Raw genomic sequence first — 20,882 nt, 5'->3', positions numbered from 1 at the left:
GGCAGCCTCTGCAGTGCTGCCTCCGGTTCCGGGCTCCCCCGTCCAGGGGACCGAAGCCACCTTTGAGCCTGGCCTGGGCTCACACATCCCATCCGCTCAGAGGCGGTGGGTGGCCAGGTACAGCTCAGGACCTCAGGACAGCAGCCAGCTGTCGCAGGTGGCCCCACATCTTTCTCCTGAACTCTTCAGCGCTTTGGTGATGTGCTGCCTCCAGAACAAAACGCAGCGGGACTGTCACGGCGGCAGCATCCTTTTTCCATGGCAGTAAACTGTCTTTCAGAGTCAGTGTGAGCTGTTCCTTGGTGGGGCAGGAAGCTGCAAGTGGCTGTGGGGCAGCGTTGGAGGCACCAGAGAAGGGCATAAGTGAGCGAAGGGAGCAGGGGAGCCCAGCTCCTGGGCAGATCCTTCCCTGGCCCCTGCCTTTACAAGTGATTTTGGGGCCTTCCCTGATGGAGGAGTGGGGAGGGAAAGCTTTTGGGGTAAGAGGTTGTGACTCAGCTCTCCAGTTCTCGCCAAATTTCTCCCCGTGGCTCAGAGTGTTTTACCAGCCACATCCTGGTCCAGCAGGCTGGATCTCTGCTCTGGGCAGAACCTAGAGGTGGTGGCCTCTCACAGACATGGGCCAGAGCCCCCCACGGAGCTCCCCCAAGGCAAAGGCTGAACGGGCCCTGAGGCTGGCCCGACCCCAGGGTCTGCACCCCAAGGCATGGTTGGGGAGTTTCCATCTGCGCTGTCTGTCAGAAAAGACGAGTTTTGCCCAGTCTGTCTCTTTGCCCTTCTCCTCTCCACCTTCCCTCAATGCCTTTAATTTCTGCCTCGCCAGCCTCTGAGCTTCCTTGGCCTCATGTCTCACTCTGGACTCGTGTTTTGTGCAGGAGCTTTGGCTTTTGCCATCCAATATTCCTCGGAAAAAGCAAAACTGACGTTTCTGAAAACTGAAGAACAGTATTTTCCAATATTATTTCCATTTAGGTCTTTGAAAGAGTACAATTTTGGAAGCAGCATTTGTCTGCAACTTCTTCAAAGAAGAAACATGAAACACTTGAGATCAGTAATGATACAAAAGATTTATTGTTTTGCTTTCACTTTCCTTCTTGCATCCTTATGCTTCTTTCGGCATTCCTGAAAATATTTAAATTTTAACATTATATTATGAGAAGTTTCTAAATTCACCTGTCTGTCTCAAACACCTTTTGTACATGCAGTTAAGTAACTGGTCCTGTACAACACAGAGACTCAGTAATTTAGTTGTGGCCATCACAACATGACGTTATAGACACTTGTATACTAAAAATTGTTAGTTCTCTTGTAATGATAAAGTTTCAAGCCCTTCTAAAGGTCCTGAATTAATTTTTAATGCTAATTAAGCAAATAAGCAGCTGCATTCCCTCTTCATGCTGAGATTTCAGCGGCAGTTACCAAGTACCAGACGTTCAAATACTCACCTCAAGCAATAACCTGCGTCTGTCTTCCCAACCATCTTTTTCTTCACTGAGGTCTACTGATCTGCAAAATAACTTAGGGCCCTCTGCACACAACGAAGTACAAATGAATATGGTTAAACACTTCTCAACATGCTGTCATTTGTAAATCTCATGAGCAACACAGCAATAAAGTCAGAAGGCCTATTCTTCCTCTCCCTCTCTTGCCCCCACAACATGGTTGGCTCAAACAGAAATGGTATGTGTTACAGCCTGGTGTACTTCGAAAAACGAAAGGCAGCAGCATTTTGCCTTAATACTCTGAAACGTAAATTGCAGTGAAACAGCATCTGTTTCACCGAAAGCTCAGCACCATTATCCCATGTCTCCCAAGGACATTTATGCCAGCTAAGGATTCAGAGCTCAGTTTGAGCAGGCAGTGTAAATCAGATAGGCTGGAAGATTACAGTGCAATAACTGAGTTAACACAGTAACTTTTAGACATAGATTCAGTGATGGTTACCTAACATACGTCAGAAAACACACATTATTTAAGGCTGTCCTGATAATTTATTGTGTAAGATATCAAAAGTGATTTTTTGGTGGCCTGTGGGCTGGGGTGTTTATTTGGGTTTTACTAACTTTTTTTTGTTTTGTGTTTTTTTTTTTTTTTTTGTTCTGATGTTGGCTTGTTTGTTTGTTTTTAATTACGAAATTTATCATATCCACAAGAAAAAACCCCACATTATTTAGGATCAAGACCCATGTGGGCATATCTGGCTGGCAAGAATATTCAATATTCTTAACGGTAACACCAGAAACACAGAAAAAAAGTTTAAGATCATATATATGCCTGAAAGGATCCAAAGTGTCTAGATAACTTGTCAAGTGATTTTTTTTTTTTTTTGGTAAGCCCTAAAAGACCACACCCATATTAGGCAATTATCTGAAAACTGGGAAGCACGATAGCTCTTCAGCATTTATTTTACCGGGACTTTCTTGTGGGATGTGCTACCACAATTCATGGTACAAGTCATGATGGACGTTTGCAATTTTTTTTTTTCTTCTCATCTGTCTTTTAACTGCCAAACATTAATAACTAGGCGGTACTTCTTTCTCACTGAATTTCAGTAAGAGTTTAAAAAAGGGATGAGTAAGTTCTGTTATACCTCTTAGTCGTTCATCATTTTTGGAGAAGAAGAAAAATCTAGTACTTTCTGTCTGTGGTAAAGAGAAAAACCTGGACAAACACAAAGGAATTTTAGCATCATAAAAGTTACTGTCAACTGCCATTAACACAACTTAAAGCTGTAATGCTTCAGAGAAACAGTATGCACTGAAGAACATTACTCCATAGTCACCAAATATAGCTGCCCATAAAAAGACATTTCTTAAGATAACTTACTATATATTTGACTTTTGGCCAATCCCACCACCCAGTTAAGTTCTCATGCATTGAACTAGAAACTCAGCTTTTATAGTCAACTTCAAACCAAGTGTGGTATTCGGGTTTTTGAATATTACATTCTGTGCAGCAAGGAATGGTTTCCTAAGATGACTTCCATTGTTCAGAGATACGGAACGAAGACATTAGTTTCCCATGACCTGAGTGCTGCTATTAACATTCTTATAGCACCAAACCACTACAGCCAAGCAGACAACAAATACAAAAATAACTTGCACTTCTTTGTCCCTGTCACTTTCTGATGCCTCTGGTTCATCGTCACCCTCAGAACTGCTGTCTTGGAAACGTGGATCTTCTTGCCATGTGACTTTTACAGGTTTTATTGTTTCAAGTATGTAGGGCTCTGCAATAATACCACAATTAAAAAAAAATAAAAAACAAACAACAGATTATTCCCCTACTTGCCAGTAAAAATTCCTACTTCAGAATGAAATACTTAAATTGGAAAAGACGGATTTAAGCAGGATAGAAACCTTCCCTTCCAGGTTTCTATCACCCTCTGGGCAGGTATGGATTTAGTTTGCTTTCTCATATGTCACAAATTCACCCTCAAAATTCACAACTAGTATCCCAAACCCAACAGTAACTAGACTATGAAACACAAACAGTATTTTATTGAAGAGAAAGATCAGAAAATTCTACTTTGGAAAGCGTGTGCATTTGCAAGTCTAAACTGTCCACAAAACACTCATAGTTCATGCTCAAAAAAAAGACTTATCCACATGTCCTCCCTTCACGGTTTCCACATGACACACACGATCTTACGTCAGGTTAAACAAAACCACCACCAACAAAAATAATCACAAAAATCACCTAAGCAACTGAGGTATGTGCAATGGAGAGAGGCTTATCTTTCTGTTTCTGTCTATACAGCAGCTAGACCAGTGGCCCTGTTGCCACCAGATAGGATTCCTATGCAATATAAACCAATAATTAATCATAACAGCAAATATAAGACGCAGAGCTGAAGTGTGGCTCTTAGTGCAAAGAACTCTGTAAACTCTGAACTACATCTCCGCTCAGATATTTTCTACTTTGTTCTAGAGATCTCCTACATATTCTGAAACCCGTATTACTGCATTCAGAAGACAATAAATACTTCATGAAGTCAGCAGAAAGATGGAGGTTTGTTGGTTTTTTGGGGGATTTTGTTGGGGTTACTTTTTTGTATTTCAGTTAACTTCACACAGTTTATTTCCTACATTACTACTTATTATGTGAGTTGATTGAAGATTTTTTCATCTTGATTTCATAACATTTGATTTTATCTCAGGTTAGGGCACCCCAATAATCATGTGTCATTCAGTTTCAATTTTCTACAGGTACAATAATAAAATGTTCTTGGACCTTGGGGTCAACTCTAAGATTTTCTTTTGCTCATAATACTACCTTAATTAACACATATTCTGTCTAAAATTTTGTTGGTATATATGACACCTGATTTGACTTGTATAACATCTTTTTCCCTGTTTATTTGAGAAATTTAGTGGATGACAAGTTTTTCCATCACTCTTGAAAAACCAAGTAAATAATAGTTCCTTCTCGAAACATCCCTTTCAAAATTCCTGGGATGCAAACATGAATTAAGTATCATTAAACTACAATAATCTCGGCAAATGTAAGACAAGATCGTAATGATTTTGTGTAATTACTGACTTTTGCCTCTGAAAATTCCCTGGATTCGGAATTTCTATGCATTATATTACTCTACAGTGCCTGACATAACTACTTCATTAGAAACTGTACTATTACGTATGTTCTGCTGTTACCTTCTTTTATGCCCGACTCCTCCATGTCTCCAAGGAAGGAAAACGTGAAACCACTAGACTCCTGAGCTACATCACTCCCAACGTTAGGTCCCAAATGCTCAGGTGGGGTAGAGTCCTCTGCATCGTCTTTGTCCCAGGGTATTTCTTCATGTTTTTCTGTCTTGCTCTTTGACGATCCAAACAACTCTTTTAAATCAACAGCAATATCATAATAGATTTCTTTAGACACTTCAGGCAGCTTCTCACTCTCTTCCCTCTTCTTCTTCCGTTTAGCTTTACTGAAATGAAATTGTTCAAGGATAGTAACACAGCACCTGTATTTTTAAAAGAAAGGTTCCCTAAAAGCCAACCTTGCTACTAATGTCTTCATAAACTTACCTAAGCACATTACTGCGTAGTTGACTTTTACGGTTTTGGGTGGTTTTTGTTGGTTTTTTTTTGTTTGTTTTGCTTTGGTTTTTTTTTTTCTTTCTTCAGAATTCCAGGTTCTGGCAAGAGGATATTTCCTACTGCCAGAAACAGGTTTATGGGGCAGCACGACTACCCTTTTGGTTTGGACTTTTGACTCACTTCTTATCACCTCCTGCAATTTACTCGCCCTTTGAGGGTAAGCAATGGGAAAATATCTGAGGTTTGGCTCTAAAGGCAGGAACAAGTCTACTTTACAATTAATCACATCTTGACTTTTCTCTTAATAGGTGATGGCACGTAAATTAAGATACTTAGGAAAGACTTATTTTCTGGGAAAAGAAACGTTAAAAGCTAGTACTTTTTTCCTCAAGGATTTGCAAATCTTGAAGTCCATGACTTGAAGGAAAGGGATAGCCCAAAGGTGAGAAAGGAAGACAAGAAAATGGCATGCAGGGAGTAGATGGACTGCAAAGAAAAGATGACATTACATGGTGATTTTTGTGATCACAATTCTTACTATATCTTGATTTTAGCAATAACAGAGGGAATTAAAAGAAAAAACAGAGCAGTCTACACAGTTTCAAACTCAGGCTTCTGCTGTAGCCATCTTTCCGCAGCAAGAAACATCACAATTCTAGTCACCAAGCTGTAATACTACCTCTCTTTTTCTGGAGCACTTGGTTTCTTTTCAAAAACTGCATGGTCCTGTCTTGTGGGATCATAGCGGAGGGCATTAATATCTCTACAAAAACAAAAAGGAAAAGAAAAACCATGAGACACTCTAAATGCTCAACCAAAAGCTACCCTAAACCTTTGCAGTGAGATTCAAATTCACATTGACTTATTCACCAGAAAAGCTCCAAATCAATCCAAAACCTGACTGGCATTTAGAAAGTACCTGCTAGTCAGTGTCCGGGGCAGGAACAATTCTAAACACAAGTGACTTTTATCAAGTTATAATACTTCACATAAAACATAGACCTCAGGTTGTGTGTGCTATGCGGTAAGAGTAAGTTTATACCTGCACTTGTTTGTCTTTTGAAGAGCTATATCAATATAACCATCCATATTGATATACCTATCTATATCTGTTTCTCTTAGTACCAAACATTGCATAAATACAAATAGTCCAAGGGAACAAAACAAAACAAACGAAATACAAACAAAGCCCCATTATGCCCACCTTTCAAAATTTAAACATTTTGGGGACTTTCAGTTAAAGCAGTCTAACGTTTAGACTATGGAAGTTAGAGTCTAACTGACCTACTGCTCAACTCCCATGTTCTTTTTTTAGCCAGTTTAAGTTTGTCTCCACAGAGAACAGAAATATATCTTACATAGACAAGGACTTCTTAAAATATTAATTTTCATAACCAACAAACCAATCATTCAAAATCTCCTGGAAGAAACTCAAGCAGGCATCCAGTAATTTTTTGTCCCCTAAAATAATAACTGCCAGTTGTATAATCTATTGGGACACTCAAGTTGGGAAACTGCATTAAAGACTGACTTTTACATGCACACAACAGAGAAGGAAATACTCTTCTCAGTCAGCTAGGCAGAAATTTTAGTTGTGAAACACTGGCAAAAATTAAGCCTTCCTAAAATCCCTTGTTTTCTGGTAACTGATGATTCATACCTGAATTTCTTAGCACTTGGGGCCGTTTTAGTTGGCTTAGGGTGTTCCAGGCTGATATTCAAGAGGCTTCCCAGTATCTGCAGATTCTTCTTTTTTTCTGCAGCAAGCTCTTCTTCCTCCTCTGCCTTCAAGATGTTTGTCTCTGCAAAGAGAAAAATAAACACATCACTTTCTCCCTGCTATGAGCTGAGTAAGCCTGTAATGTGTAATACATAACATTACTATAGTACTGGAAGAGCTCACACATATCAACAGGTCAATTCCTTTATTTTAAAGCTACTTAGAGGTTTTTTCCCTTGCACTGTAGAAAATCTTTGATCAGAAATATCATGGGCATATATTTAATGTGCAAATCAGATCAGTTATTTCATCTGTTCCTTGCTTCTATCACATGACTGTGCAACTACTCTGCCATGGAGAGATGCTGTACAGAAGATCACATTAAAGCAACACAGGGAGTAGCAGAACTAGGCAAAAATTTAAGTTGCAGAAACAAATTCTGAATCTTGAAAACTAGGTTAACAATTTAATTTTTGTTGCGGGGGACAAAAAAGGAATCCTTAAAAATTTTTGCCTTTTTCAGCTTTTCTGCCTTCTGCTGTTCAGGGGCGGAAAAAAAAAATCTGTCTCTCTAAGGCCACCAAATCAGCCATGGACTGCAGGAAGACAACAAAACAAACAGTTTAAATGAATGTAATGGTCAAAATGTTTATTTTAATTAACTCGCTACTTATCCTGCAAAAAACACGGATAAACACATTCTGATATCATCCTGTATTAAAATATATTTTCAGTGTGCACTTACCAACCCAGTATGTCTCCTTCAGCTATTACAAATACTTTTGCAACATATACATTTAAGAATACACAGCTACCAACATATACTATGTACAGCCACAACACAGCTGGGCTATTTTCTTTCAGAAATCACCAAAGAAACAAAAGTAGTCCATAAGCTGCTGTAAGCATCCAAAATTGAGGCTCCATGATACAGCTCTATTACTCTCACCAACCAGGACGTATGAGCAGGTTTACCTTCTTCTTCACTGTCACTTTCAAGGAATCGAGCATCCATGCGAAATCTTTCATCTGTGCCAAATCGCGATTGCAATTTCAAGAGCTAAACAAGATGAAATAGATCCTATTAAGTGCTGGAGAAGAAAACCATTAACATTCAGTAACTCTTTTTCACTACAATTATGGCAACATACCCATAACCTTTAGCTCTTAATACCTTTTCCCAAAATTTCTTTATATTCAAAGATGACAACACCAGAAGAACTCCTCCCGCTCCCCAACCCACATTATTTCCTCCATGGCTACCGTTTCCTCCACTTCAGAGAAGTCTATTGCAAGTTTGTCAAAATCATACACAGCAAGTATGCAAACCTACAAGTTATCTTCTTCTGAAGTGGCGCTATGGAGACTTAGAAGAAAACCAAATTACAGTAATGGGCTCACTCACTTTTTCACCAGCTTTGCCTTCAAACTGGGGCTTAATTTTGAATCTCTCATCATCTGTATCATCTTGCTCATCCTCGCTGCTTTCAAACAGTTTGCCTGAAGTTTTAGGAGCAGATTCATCCTTTGTTCAACCAAAAGAAAACATAGAAAAGCAGCTGGTTATGTAAATTTGGCAAAATAAACTAAAAGCAGTGAAATTTCAAAATTAATTATGCATAAGCCCTATAACTTAAATATTCCTCTTCTTTTAATCAAAGTTAGAATATCTTTTATGCAAATCTCAAGTTCCTTACAAATTCTCCAAGTTCTCTAGCTTTATCAGATGCATGGTTAAGTTCCTTGAAACCTGTTTCACGTTAGCAAAAAAAAGAATAATAATTCATATTGATTTAAACCTTACCTACATTTTTCCGTCACTTCACTATGATAAATAGTCTTCAGAATAAAAGGCACAGCCGTATGGATACGGCATTACCTTGCAGAATACTGGAATTTTTCCCAGTAACACTTACTTCTTCATGCATATTTCCCAAACTCTTCTCTTTCTTCAACATCTCATCTACTTCAGCGTCACTTTCCACATCCGAATTGAATACGATGTGTTTCTGCTTGCCTGCTGGCTGGCTATCCTATGTAAGAGTGAAACTGTCAAGTCAAAGATACCAAACACTTACAACAGTCACACATGAATATCCAACAGACATTTCCATGACATGAAAGGAATCTACTATTCCTCCTGCAACTCCAGAGACATTCCAAGAACTAGGTATGCATCATTTTGTATACACTCAAAAGAAAACTGTCAATGTAATCAGAAACTCCAGAACATCATTTTAAAACAATTTAAAGTACATCTATTAGTTTCCCTTCTTTTACTGCATACTATTCAGATAGAAGTTGTGAGTGCAATTACCAGATTTGAAAGAGCTCCTTGAATGAGTTTCTTCTGTAATTCTCTCTCTTTCCTTCTCTCTTCTAGAGCTGCCAGCCTCCTCTGGTTATCCTGTAACTGTTTCTTTTTAGTATTCGGTTCTTCTGAAGCAGTAGCATCAAGCCAAAACTCCTTATCTTCCAGAAGGCTTGTCTTCCCATTCTCACATTTATTAGCTTCATATTCTGGATTTTTATTGCCTACATCCGTCTTCAATTTTTTTGAAAGCTGTTTTGGGCTTTTCAGTTGTTGCTTAACACGCTTCCATGACACTGCAGAATTACTATCCATGTCACTGCTCTCACCTTCACTCTGATCAGTACTAGGGGCAGCATCTCCATGCTCTGAATTTTGGATGGCTTGTAAAGAACTCGCATCTTTGTTCTTACCTTGTAAACGTGGCCGGGAAACAGGCTGATCTCTCTCGTCTGCTAAGGAGGCAGCATCTGACAATTCCCTGTACTGTTCACAATGTGTATTTTTTCTCTTTTTACTGCTGACGTCAGGTGAATACAATGGATGGTTCTCAGACTGTCTGTTAGATGACTCATCTCTACAATTAGAAATACGAGCTGCAAGATCTAAACTTTCTACAGACCTCTCCTTTAAAGCAGTGCTGTCTTTAGTTAACCCTTTTTCACAAAGGGACCCCATTCCTCTGAAGGGCTGATATTTCAAACGCGATTTATTTTGTCCCTTGGAACTTTCTTCATCAGCATTCTCCTCCCCCGCTAAAATTGCAGCAACTACATCTTCAGGACAGATACATTTTTTTTTAACTGCAGGGCAAAATTTAGAAAGTTTTGGTTTATTTACATTACCCTTAGGATTTTCTTCAACACTGCGCTGACTAGAACCCTCTGTACTATCCAATTCTTCTACTGGTGTCCCAGTGTTTTCAGCAGCTAATGCTTTTAAATCATCTAAAGTAAGGTCTAAGCGGTAACAGTTTTGCATCATGGATTCATAATCAGAACTGACTTCAGACTCCCCTTTCCCAGGCTCTGAACAGGAGCTTTCACCATCACTTGTCTCTGTTGTACTGTTAACTGCTCTACTCTGCAAGGCATCAGTTTTGGATTTTTTCATTTTTCCTTTTCTTTCAATGTATTCTTTTTTTAAATTGCAAGTTGTCAGTGAGGAGTCATGTACCAAATCACATTTTTTATTAGTTAATATTTCTTTATTTTCCACCTTCGTTTGTTTAGAATCTTCTAAAATTGCAGTTTTCCTGCTACTTAGATCTGGAGTTTTACTTTCAGCAATAATTTCATCTGTAGCTGCTGAATCATAACCATTCTCGCATTCCACAGCCTCTTTCTCTCTACAACTTCTTTTGATAGCTTTCGTCGTGGCATCTGGATTGCGTAAGGACCAGTGACTATTGTATTTTAATTCAAAATTATCCCCAACAATTTCCAAGTGGTCACTTTCATTCTCAACATTTTTAGCTGTCTGTCTTTCCGTCTCTTTCTTTACCATTGCTCTGATTTCCTCTTCAGAATCAACGTCACTATCGGAAACACTCACATTATTTAGAGCCATAACTCCAAAAACATTGCTTTTATGTAATAATAAACCTGTCCCTGATATTTTACTTTTAAGACTCCTTGGTGGAGATAATTTAGACTTCGCATTGGGTTTGCATTTTGATCTTTGATCTCGCTGTGGTGAGCTCATGTTTTTTGAACTTGACTGGCACCCAGAGAGAACTACTGCTCCATTTAGAGCCTCGCTGCCCAGCTGCTTCAGTTTTTTAGGTGGCTTCTTAGTTACAGGGAACTCTCCTTGCCGCTTCTTGTTTATGCTGTCATCTCTCTCTTCCAAGTGCCAAGTAAGCTGAGATACGGGAACTACATGGGTCAAGTCTTGCTGCAGCTTTCTCAGGTTATGGCAGTATTTTGATGGGTCATATTTCACAATGTTAGTCTGAATTAAGGAATTAAAACAACATGGTTCTTTTGGCGAGCAGACTTCCAGTCTTTCGGAACAGGCTAAATTCTGTGTGAAAGGACAATGAAGAGTCTTTTTTAATGTTATGACCATAAGCCTTTAAGCCATTGACTTGCAGTCTAAAAAATTTATTCAAATCACACAAACTTACTGCAAGATTTACTTAGGGATTCAGTAAATCAAGTATGACATAGTAGTCAATATTAGGACCATTAAGCACATGTTTCCCCATACGACGGAAGAAAGAAGGGAACTGTGCCTATGCTCAACCAACAAGGAAAAGGATATTTTATTTTTTTGTTGATTCCTAAGGTGAAGGATAGGCAAGACTCTGCCAAATTTACCAACAACCCATTTCTAAAAGAAAAGAAAAATAATCAGTGTTAAACACAAATGGAACGGAAGTAACCCTGGAATAAAACAAGATGTATTCTTTGATAACAGAAACACTAATAGAGAACCATCTGTGACTAATTCTTTTTCCGTTTACTCTCTTAAGTGAGATATATTCATACTGAGCAACTTAGCAATCTTCCTTCTCAAAAAAAGAACAAACCAAAGCCACCCAACCAGCCAAATTTCTACAACCTGCAAATAAAGAGTGACAATAAAGAACTGAATTTCTTTACAAGTACTATTTTTAATAGAAGGCTTCTGATTTATGAATTAAGTGGTAACTACACCGACAGGACCACTATTCTTTTGCCCTTTTCCCCTTTCCCACTAAAAAATTAAAAATGCCCCCCATCACCCTCCAAAAACTTTCTGTGCTTAGCAAACAATTTTTAAAACTTTGTAGTAAATATAGTTCTTGCTGTCTACATTTGCACATTCCATGATTTTATTCTAAATTTTACTTTTGTAAGCACGTGTAGACCCTGATCCTGAATGTGCTGAAGCACAGAGATTAGCTCCTGACAACCCAGCTGTCAAAAATGTACATGCTGTATAAAAATAAGACACACATGCTCTTTACATGCTTTACAGGGCAACATGAAGGAATTCCCAACATAAACGGGCAACAAAGCATTTACATGACAAAGAAGACACTATGATCAAGATTATTTCCAGTCATTACAAAAAACGACAGGAGCATTCTACAGGTCTACACATAAGGTACTTTAGACTTCTTTTCACAAGTTGGACTGTCACACTTAGTAAGAGTTTCTTTACATAAAGCGTAGAGATTTGACACAAACCGATTCTGGTTTTTGTTTTGTTTTAATTCTCTATACATCTACCCCACCATACCTTATGGTCTGGCACCTCTGTACCTGGTACTGCTTTCATGTGAAAGTCTACAACTCCAGCCTTTTTCAGTGATTCTAACAGACACGTTTTGTCATTTCTCTGTGGCTTTTCTTTCTGCAGCTTTGCTTCCTCCCTCTCTACGGCGAGCCTGTACCAAAAAGTACATCAATTACAACAAAAGGTCTGCCTGTGTGCTAACTTGTAGCTGGCAGCGACCCTCTCCTACAGAACAGTAACCATATTCACTATTTAAGGAATTAACGTATCTGCTGCCTTTCAGGGAATAATGATGCAAAACATGTTGCAGTATCTAATATGCATCAACAGTCCACCAATGTCAATAAAAACCAAAAAGAGCAAGAATGTAGCAGATGAAAGCACAGCCACAATGTTACCAGATAACTGTAGCAACAACATATGCTTTTCAAATTGATTTTTACCTGTGCAAAAAGCTTTCTTTGGCCAACTCAATTTGCAGCGTCCCCCCTTTCCATTTCGTTTTATTTAAAATTGACATGCCTGTAAAACAAGGAGATGGGAAATGAATATTTTTTACATTAAAAAATACATGTTAAACCAAACTATGCCTCCTTCTATGATAGTTTGAAGTTTCTTTAGCATGATCTTATACTCTATTACTCACCTGATTTAAGCTTGTACACGGAAAGTCTAATACCCAAATCCTAAATAAGAAGGTCTCCATCCAAAATTAAAGTTCTGACTTCAAGAGAGTCCTTCAAGTCTGTATGGTTCAGTTCAAATACAAACCTGAAAAGTCAGATACATGTACTCGGAAGTTTCTGCACTACTGTTGGATAAGCTCTTCTCTACTTAACAACTTCCCTACTACACGAAACACAGCTAAGGAGTACTGAAAACCAAAGAGTAAAGTGTCATACTTAGAACTTAAGGAAGCTAAGTATCAAGGGCTGGGTTAACTTTTAGTTGCTCCCGAAGAGCTTTCCTACTCCTAGTAGCAGCATTCGTAAGATAAAAGGGCATATTACCAATCCCTCTCTTTGGGTATAGGTATCTTCACCTGCCATTTTGCTGTTACATGTTGCACAGCTTGTTTTATAACCCTCCCAGTAGTTTTGTAATCCAACTACGTGGGGATCAGTAAAATTGCTTTAACAGAAGCACGTTTTACATAAAGTCTCCTTCTGGGTTCCCTCTCACATCAAGTCACTTCTAGTGTTTTATGGACCTGATGAAAGCATTTGAAACACATTTCCTATACCTTTTCATAAAAAGGTTAGAAGAATCTCACAAATCACCCATTTCAATCACAAGGAACCTTTTCCATCTGCTTATATCTACTTAATGAAAACTCCAGTAAAGCAACTTTCATAAAACTGCAGCTTAAAGAAAATGAATATGACAAAAGAACGAAAGAGGGTCTACCTCGACCACATCCTGATTTGACAACATTAGATACATTGTCAGTAACGTAACTTGGCTCAAAACCATAAATTACTTAAAGAAAATAAGTAAAAGTACTTACACTTCCTAAGATCTGCATCAGAAATGCTGACACTGATGTAAGCAAAAGTTTTCAGAGGGTTCCCTGATCAACGAGAAATATTCAGTTAATTTCTATATCATTTCAGCATTTCTTTTAAAAATGAAAATCAAGCTATTTCCTGAAAATAACGTGTCTCTGAAGCAAAAATTCCATTTCACAGTACAAACTGAAAAACCATTCACTTCTAAAGGATGACGCAAAACTGTTACCTTGGTCATCTTTTCTAGTAATAATCTCTGCATCCAGAACACGCCCAAACTTGCCAAACCTCTCCTGCAGTTCAGCCTTCGAAACCGCATGGCCAAGCCCCCCAACGTATAAGCGCTGTGACACTTGCTGCTTCTCCATGGTGGAAAGCCAAGCTATCAGACCTGCGACGCCCGCTCCGCTCCTCTGCGGAAAGACAAACCAGTCGGCCAACGCTTTGCGTGCCGAGGGCAGGGTGCGCGGCAGCAAGCGCGACCGGCTCTTAGCGAGAAACCCGCTCTATGGCTTTTCCGAGCGGGGAAGAGAGGCCGCGGCCCCGGCAACCGCCAGCCCTAAAGGGACGCCGCGGCTCTCCCTCACCGCCGCCATGTGCGATCCCCCCCTGGCGCAACTCAATTCACCGTCCCCCCCGCACCCCTGGCTAGGTGCTCGGAAAAAAGGGTTCCTCCCCCCGGGGCCGTTGGATTCCGAGCGTCTCCTCGGCCCTTTCGGGTTTCTGTTTCCGGCCGGTTAGGTGTGGCGGGAGCACACGGGTTGGGCCTCGTGACGGCAGCCGGTTTGGGCGGAACTAACCGGGAAGAAAACTAGGGGGCGGTTGTCGCAAGACAGAAGCAAAAGAATAAGGCAGTAACTGACCAAATAACGCTTTTCCCGCCCGTCTCGAATAACGACCTCGGGAGGCGCCTTTCAAGCGGCCCTGTTGCTTCGGGAAGGAGGAAGGAAGGCGCGGGCGGCGTCCCCTGCTCGGGCAGCAGCTGTGGTAGCGCCCGGGCCCGCAGCCCCCTGGTTGGGCGCGCAGTTCGACGGCGCGGAGCGCGCGCGGTGGCGGGGCCGCGAGCCGTTATCCTCGGGGCTGCGCGCTGGCCCCTCCGCGGCCGTGGGCTGGGAGCAGAGCCCCGGCAGCTCCTCTCTCGGAGCGCCGGAACGCTCTTCCCAGCCATTCCTGCGGCAGCGTGACGGCGAGCGCTCGGGGTGTGCGCGGGCGGCCGGGCGGGCAGAAATGTGAAACGGCGCCAGTGCGCGGATAGGGACGTGGGTGCGTCCGCTTAAGGTGAGGAGAAATGACCGGTCGATTGCCGTTAAAGTCACGTTTTATTTAATTAAAAGTACGTACGGGTGCTTTTTTCTGGAAATGATGCCCTGGGGTCATAACTGGTCTGTGAGTCTTCTGCAGCCGGGTAAAGTCACGCGAGTGGAAGTAGCTGTGAGCGCTGCTCGCGTTCTGTCACCGTTTTCAAAGCAGCCGGCTGTGAAAAGAGGAACCGGCTGACAACCGAGGGCAAAGGTCTGGCTGTTGTCATGGTGTTCTGCTTCCCGACGTACTCTTCATTATGGCCAAAACTTTCTTCAGTGTATCCGGTTAAAAAAAAAATCACGAATAGGAAGCACGAAAAGTTGGAGAACTTCTGTTTTTTGTCCCTGCTGATGTTGTTAGTTGTCATACATTGTGTAAGATTGCTTTAAACTTTAAGAGACAGTCACGACTAGGCACAATCTCAGTGATTCTTTAATTGCATGCACTTTCTTTAGTCACTAAGTCTTTAACGCAAAATGTTTTCTGAATGTTGTTTTCTTATATGTGTTATTTAGATTATGTTTCTTATGGAATAAACCAACAAAATCCTATTCCCCCCCCTTCCCTTTTTATTGAACTGAGTTTGAATCTTGCAACTACAGTAGGGATTGTTTAAAAACACCCATAAACCCAGATTTATCTCTAGATTTCTCTTTTTTTGCCTGGTTGAAAGTGTTAACACATCAGTATTGAGCTGCATAATATTCTCCACAGTCCTTGGATGTGTCATGTCTAGGCTGAATGTCAGATATTTTTTTTTCTTAAAACTGGGGTTTATTTATTTTGCATTATTTGTGAAACATGGTTGTTTCTTTGTGTCTCTACTGTTGGTTGCTCAAAAGGCAGATTATGCAGCTGTATTAGTAGAATCCTAGTCCTATTAGACCTTTGAAGACAATGGAACATAAATGAGAGAAAACCCAGTTACAACTAAATAGTATAATTTGGGATAGTCTGTTAAAATTTTAACTGTAAAACACAGACTGCTAATATGTCCCCTCTGAAAACTGTGCACAGACTGTAATACAGAAGTGTTTGATAAAAATGAGGTTAATACAACAAAGAGAACAAACTCTTCTGTGCCTGCTCCACTAGATGTCATCGTCACTGAAAGAATGAACACTTCATGACTGCAGAATGAGGGAGATTCAGAGCATGCCTGTATATGCAGTTCGCAAGAGGTGGAATAGACACTACCAATGTGGAATTATGCTCATTAATCAAAGAATCATGAGCTGTGAAAGTCTTTGTTTGTAGCTGAGAAATAGTCAGGCATCAGTCTTTAAAAAAGCCATAGAAAAAATCTGAGCATGGAGCGGATGAATCAGTGTAGCCAGTTGACTCTGTTGTTAAAGAGCAAATGGGAGGAGAGGTTGGGGGACCCAAACCAGATACACTTGTAAGTGCCACGATTGTTAGAAGTAGTTTCAAAAGCCTGGGTTAGTATAGCAGGAATTTACTGGTCTTGCCTCCAAATGTTTGCCTTTAGGTCTCGTGGAGCCATACAGGGCTTATGACCTGGCCTTTTTAATATTTGCTGCTCAGTTGCAGTTTGTAGGGTATGTTTTCGTGTACAATATTTCTTTATTTTCCAGGCCAAAGACAGAATCCAGTACTACCAAACGGATGAGACCTTTATCTTTCCCTATGACATGGGAAGTAAATGGAAGAACTTCAAGCAAGTGTTTACATGGTCTGGGATTCCTGAGGGAGATGGCCTGGACTGGCCAGTAAGAGATGGCTGTCATCAATACAGTTTGACGGTAATTGATCTTCAGTGATACCTCAAGTTAATCCCCCCCCACTACCCAATTGCCTGCTTTCCTTTGCAGTAATGTACCAGCTTTTTAAAGAATCAAAATAGAGTGACTAGTAATGCACATACTGAAGAAACAGGAATTCTGTCAAACATTCTCCCATTTTTGATAGACTAAAAAGTTACGCTTTTGTGAGTGGTTTTAAATGCTAATGATATTTTTTGTGTTTGCTGAATGGTTTCAATAGCTGACTTCATTTTGTGTTGAATACACAAGTCCTCTTAAACTAAACATTGCCTAAATTTCTGTTTATAATCATTTATAGATAGAGCAACTGAAACAGAAAGCAGACAAGCGAGTAAGAAGTGTAAGTATTTATGTAGTTTGGTCTGAAATGACTTTGAAATGTCAGTATAAGTAAATGTAAGTAATTGCTGAGACCTTTTTCTTGATTTTAAACTCAGCAATTCAATAAAGACTTTGTGTTTCCACACAAACAGTGTGTTGCAACCTCTGCTTAATTAAACTTAGCGGTTAGCTTTCTTTGCATTTGCATCTTAGTTTCCAGATGGTGAGAAGCATGATAATAAAGATGACTGTGCTTCATTGTTAAGCAGTTTATTTAGAATTTAGAGTCTCTTTGACAGATGTGGTCATTATGCTCAAATCTAACAGTATGCTTGAATTGATTTTTTTTTTTTTTTTTTTTTGGTATGAGACTGTCAGCAAGGCCGTAACTCCTTGCAGTAATGCATTGCCGTGTTCTGTTCAAATTTGTAGGTGCGGTATCGAGCAGTAGAAGACTACAGTGGTGTCTGCTGCCCTGTGACTAAAGGCGTTAAAACATTCTTCACAACACCGTGCACTGAAGAACCTAGAATTGCACTGAGTAAAGGGGATCTGATTTTAGCCACAAGAGGCTTAAAGTTAGTGGCTCCACACCTTTATGTTTGGTTAAAAGAAATATAAAGAGGAGTTCTGGCATCTAATTACCTATTATGCTTTCCTCCCCAGACACTGGATGTATGGTGAGAAGATTCTCGACTCAGCTGCTGATGGTATGAAGCAGTTATTTTCACTTTTTCTGTTGAAAATTACAAATCAGTTCTGTAACTCTGTAGAAACGTGGGCAATATGACATGTTCAGTTCTCAAAATGTATAATGACTGACCTTATTGACATTAGCTTCTCTCCCCTCTAAAACCGCATCCACGGTTTTTACATCTGGTAGACTTGCCAGTTTTGATAACATTGGATGAAGCTGTCAGACTGAAAGAACACTCCTCTAGTAGTTTATGGAAGGTGGAGTTTTTCTTCATATTGTAAGAAAAAGTTTAACGTTTAGACTCGAAAGTGGTTAGTGATGGTTTCCTTTTTGAACATTTTAAGTGGTGGTCTTTCTTAAGCACTTTCAGATTTCATACCTAAACACCCCATGTACGTATAAGACCTGTGTTTACTCTTCGTACCTCTTAAAAACAAGGAGACAGTACATCTTTGGTTTGGGATCAGTTCCGAGGATTTTGACATACATTTACGAAACTAACAACTACAGCTGTCAGAGACGTTAAAGACTCCTACTGGTCTGCAGAGAGACAACATCACAGCCACCTGCATTGAAATTTTTACATTTTTTACTTTAGTTCTCCTTAGGACTGAGCTAAAGTTTTACCTGCCAGAGAATGCTTTGGATTCTGTTGTCTCTTCCAAGCAACTGTTAATTCATTGCATGTACATTCTATGTTGGCAGAATTGAGGCAGCCAACAGTCACCATGTTGGAACTGTCCATTCTTCTCATGGGAGGTCTGAGACCTTCATGGGCTAGAAGCGCTTCGGCAGCTCGCTCCAATGAACTCTTTTAAATAAACAGCAAACCTAAATGAGTCATTGAAATGAGTGTGGTAATAGTTTGTATTGTGTTCCTTATTGTGAAGATTAGCAGGAGATATCTCTGCTATATCAAATGTTTGGGTGTTTTTTTAAATCAGGTGAAATGTGGTCTGGGTGGGGAACTTGGTGTATACTGAGAGGCTGGATTAGAATTCAAAACACCATTGGCATTTTGGAGAACTAGGCTTCAGAAATAGGTTGAGGTTTGTTAGGAATGTATAGCAAAATGCTATCAATGGGCAGGAATAACAAGATGGAAAAATTAATGATTAAGTAGGAGTTCTTCTGAGGAAAAAAGAGTCAGTCGTAATCTTAAGATGAGTCAACACTTGCAAGAAAGAAAAAAAAGCATATAGCTTCCCAGATGCATAACATGATCCTTCTGTCCTGCTCAACACTGGCAGAGACTCAGCTGAAATACTGCTACAAGTAAAGGCAGTTACTGCATCTCAAGAAAGAGAAAGATCAGCTGTAAAGCATTGAGAGGAAACCAATGAGAGTAATCAGAGTACTAGAAAATGTGACTTAAAAGGGAAAACTGAAAGCATTGGGGTGGCTTACCTGGAGAGGAAGAGGAGATAGGAGGAAGCCAGGGTATGTGCAAATAGTCATCAGCTGCATGAAAGTCTGCTGTAGAGAAGGTTGTTAGCTGCTTCCTGTGTCCCTGGTGTGTAGAAAGAGGAGCTGTGAACTTGAGTTATCAACAGTAAGATTCAGATAGGGTGTTAGGAAAGATTTTTCTAACCAGAAGACTTTGGAGATCTCTGAAAACATTTTAGGCAGTGGGAACGAATCTGTGCGTCCCCGGGCAATGATGTTAGGAATGACTTGGATGTCCTGCCTTGGAGAAGAAAATAACCTAGTTGGCCTCTTGATGTCTCTTCCAGTGGTGTGTTTTTCCTCTATAGTGGGTCATGTTTTGATCCAAGTTAATGCAACTTTTCATGTCTTAAGGTGGCATAAGAGAACGAGGCTGGTTCCCTAGGAAATGTGTGGAAAAATACCAGTATGACTCTGAAACGGATCAACCAGTGGATGGAGAGAAGAAAAACAGATAGCCTTCTCATTTTTTAAATAAGAGATGGAATTTTTATTTCAGACCACAATCCTTTACTTGAAAATTTTCTGTATGTTACTTTAGACTTATGCAATGGATATGTTAGGACAAGGTTTTCTTTTCCTGGCAGCCGAAAGGGTTGGATATGCCTGTGCCATGGTTTGCATCCTTTTTTAACAATAAACAAGTGAAGAAGCCATTCCGTGGATTGCCTTCAGGATGCATCTCTTTCATCCCAAGTCAGGTTTTTTTCTTTTTGATGTTTAAATTTCATTCTGAGAGTTCATATTTCAGGTTTTTTCCTCAACCGCATCTGATTGTGATGCGTGCTGCTTGTCTTTTGTATTTTACTTTCTCTGAAGCTGCCCCTGAAAACTATAAAATAAACCTCTGATTCAAATTCAAGATAAGATTTGTTACCTGTGACTTTTAATGATGTGAATTGTCCACCTCGAATAAATGATGCATTCGTATTCACTTGTGGATTTAATTGTTCTTAGACCTACAAGAACTTGTTTATAGGCATGGGAATGTGAACTGAGTGGGAATGAAAGATTTCACTGTTAAAAATTGTTTTTCAAGGTTAGAAAGACTTCAGCTCTTCCTAGAGGAATATTCTGTGCTTTCAGTGGCAAAAAAATACAGCCAGCTATATCTGCTGCCTCTGAAATCTGAGCGTGTACCCAGGAGACTAGAGTTCTTGATCTATCTTAGACCGAAAGGAAGCAGTAGTGCCAAGAATGAAAATTTTTGTGAGCCTAGTTGCTACTAAGAGATAAACACCTTTCCTAAAGAATTTTTATGTAGTATCAGATGTGGTTTATTAGAAGGAAGACATTAAAATGGACTAAGCTGTTCTAGCTGAAGGCTTTCTAAATGTATCCTAAAGGAGGCAGGTTGCTTGGTTCTCTCACAGTTAGTCTAGCTGCATGTCACATGTTGAGAGTTTTTGTAAATTACTGTTTTAAACTAACACCTGGTTTGCCTCCACATGCATGAGTTGTCTCAGGCAGATAAGCATTTTTTAAACAATATTAAGCGTATATAGAAAGAACTACATACAGAC

General features: G+C 39.9%; 3 protein-coding genes across 5 annotated transcripts in view; 2 read left to right on the top strand and 1 right to left on the bottom strand.

The window, feature by feature from the left end:
• The window catches only part of LOC142361665 (palmitoyltransferase ZDHHC6-like), a 32,078-nt gene extending 19,925 nt beyond the window's left edge, over window positions 1–12,153 (top strand). Inside the window, exons 6-7 of the transcript XR_012764294.1 lie at window positions 3,931–4,011; window positions 12,041–12,153. The gene's annotated coding sequence lies outside the window, so the exon portion shown is untranslated. The remainder of the gene's footprint in view (window positions 1–3,930; window positions 4,012–12,040) is intronic.
• On the bottom strand, window positions 1,049–14,414 carry LOC142361664 (nucleolar protein 8-like). Of its 2 annotated transcripts, none has more exons than XM_075423749.1 (16): window positions 14,039–14,414; window positions 13,809–13,871; window positions 12,745–12,823; window positions 12,305–12,452; window positions 11,342–11,410; window positions 9,083–11,023; window positions 8,682–8,798; window positions 8,171–8,290; window positions 7,741–7,825; window positions 6,706–6,847; window positions 5,725–5,808; window positions 4,656–4,933; window positions 3,103–3,229; window positions 2,591–2,661; window positions 1,446–1,528; window positions 1,049–1,122 (listed from the first exon to the last, which is right to left on the bottom strand). In XM_075423749.1, exons 1-16 carry the CDS (start codon window positions 14,175–14,177, stop codon window positions 1,069–1,071), a joined length of 3,600 nt encoding a protein of 1,199 aa, XP_075279864.1. In that variant the 5' UTR covers window positions 14,178–14,414; the 3' UTR covers window positions 1,049–1,068. The 2 variants fall into 2 exon arrangements, with proteins under 2 accessions (XP_075279864.1, XP_075279865.1); XM_075423750.1 differs by lacking the exon at window positions 14,039–14,414 and adding an exon at window positions 12,948–13,072.
• A 176-nt stretch (window positions 14,415–14,590) lies between these two features.
• Window positions 14,591–20,277, top strand: LOC142361663 (palmitoyltransferase ZDHHC6-like). Of its 2 annotated transcripts, XM_075423747.1 has the most exons (6): window positions 14,597–15,087; window positions 16,707–16,874; window positions 17,194–17,235; window positions 17,649–17,794; window positions 17,883–17,926; window positions 19,714–20,273. In XM_075423747.1, the coding sequence occupies exons 2-6, from the start codon at window positions 16,764–16,766 to the stop codon at window positions 19,815–19,817; spliced, it is 447 nt and encodes a 148-aa protein (XP_075279862.1). In that variant the 5' UTR covers window positions 14,597–15,087; window positions 16,707–16,763; the 3' UTR covers window positions 19,818–20,273. The 2 variants fall into 2 exon arrangements, with proteins under 2 accessions (XP_075279863.1, XP_075279862.1); XM_075423748.1 differs by lacking the exon at window positions 17,194–17,235 and having other exon boundaries at window positions 14,591–15,087; window positions 19,714–20,277.
• The last annotated feature ends 605 nt before the right edge of the window (window positions 20,278–20,882 follow it).

This window comes from Opisthocomus hoazin, chromosome 6, assembly GCF_030867145.1.
Source record: "Opisthocomus hoazin isolate bOpiHoa1 chromosome 6, bOpiHoa1.hap1, whole genome shotgun sequence".
Lineage (NCBI taxonomy): Eukaryota > Metazoa > Chordata > Aves > Opisthocomiformes > Opisthocomidae > Opisthocomus > Opisthocomus hoazin.
This window is presented reverse-complemented; position numbering and strand designations above follow the sequence as displayed.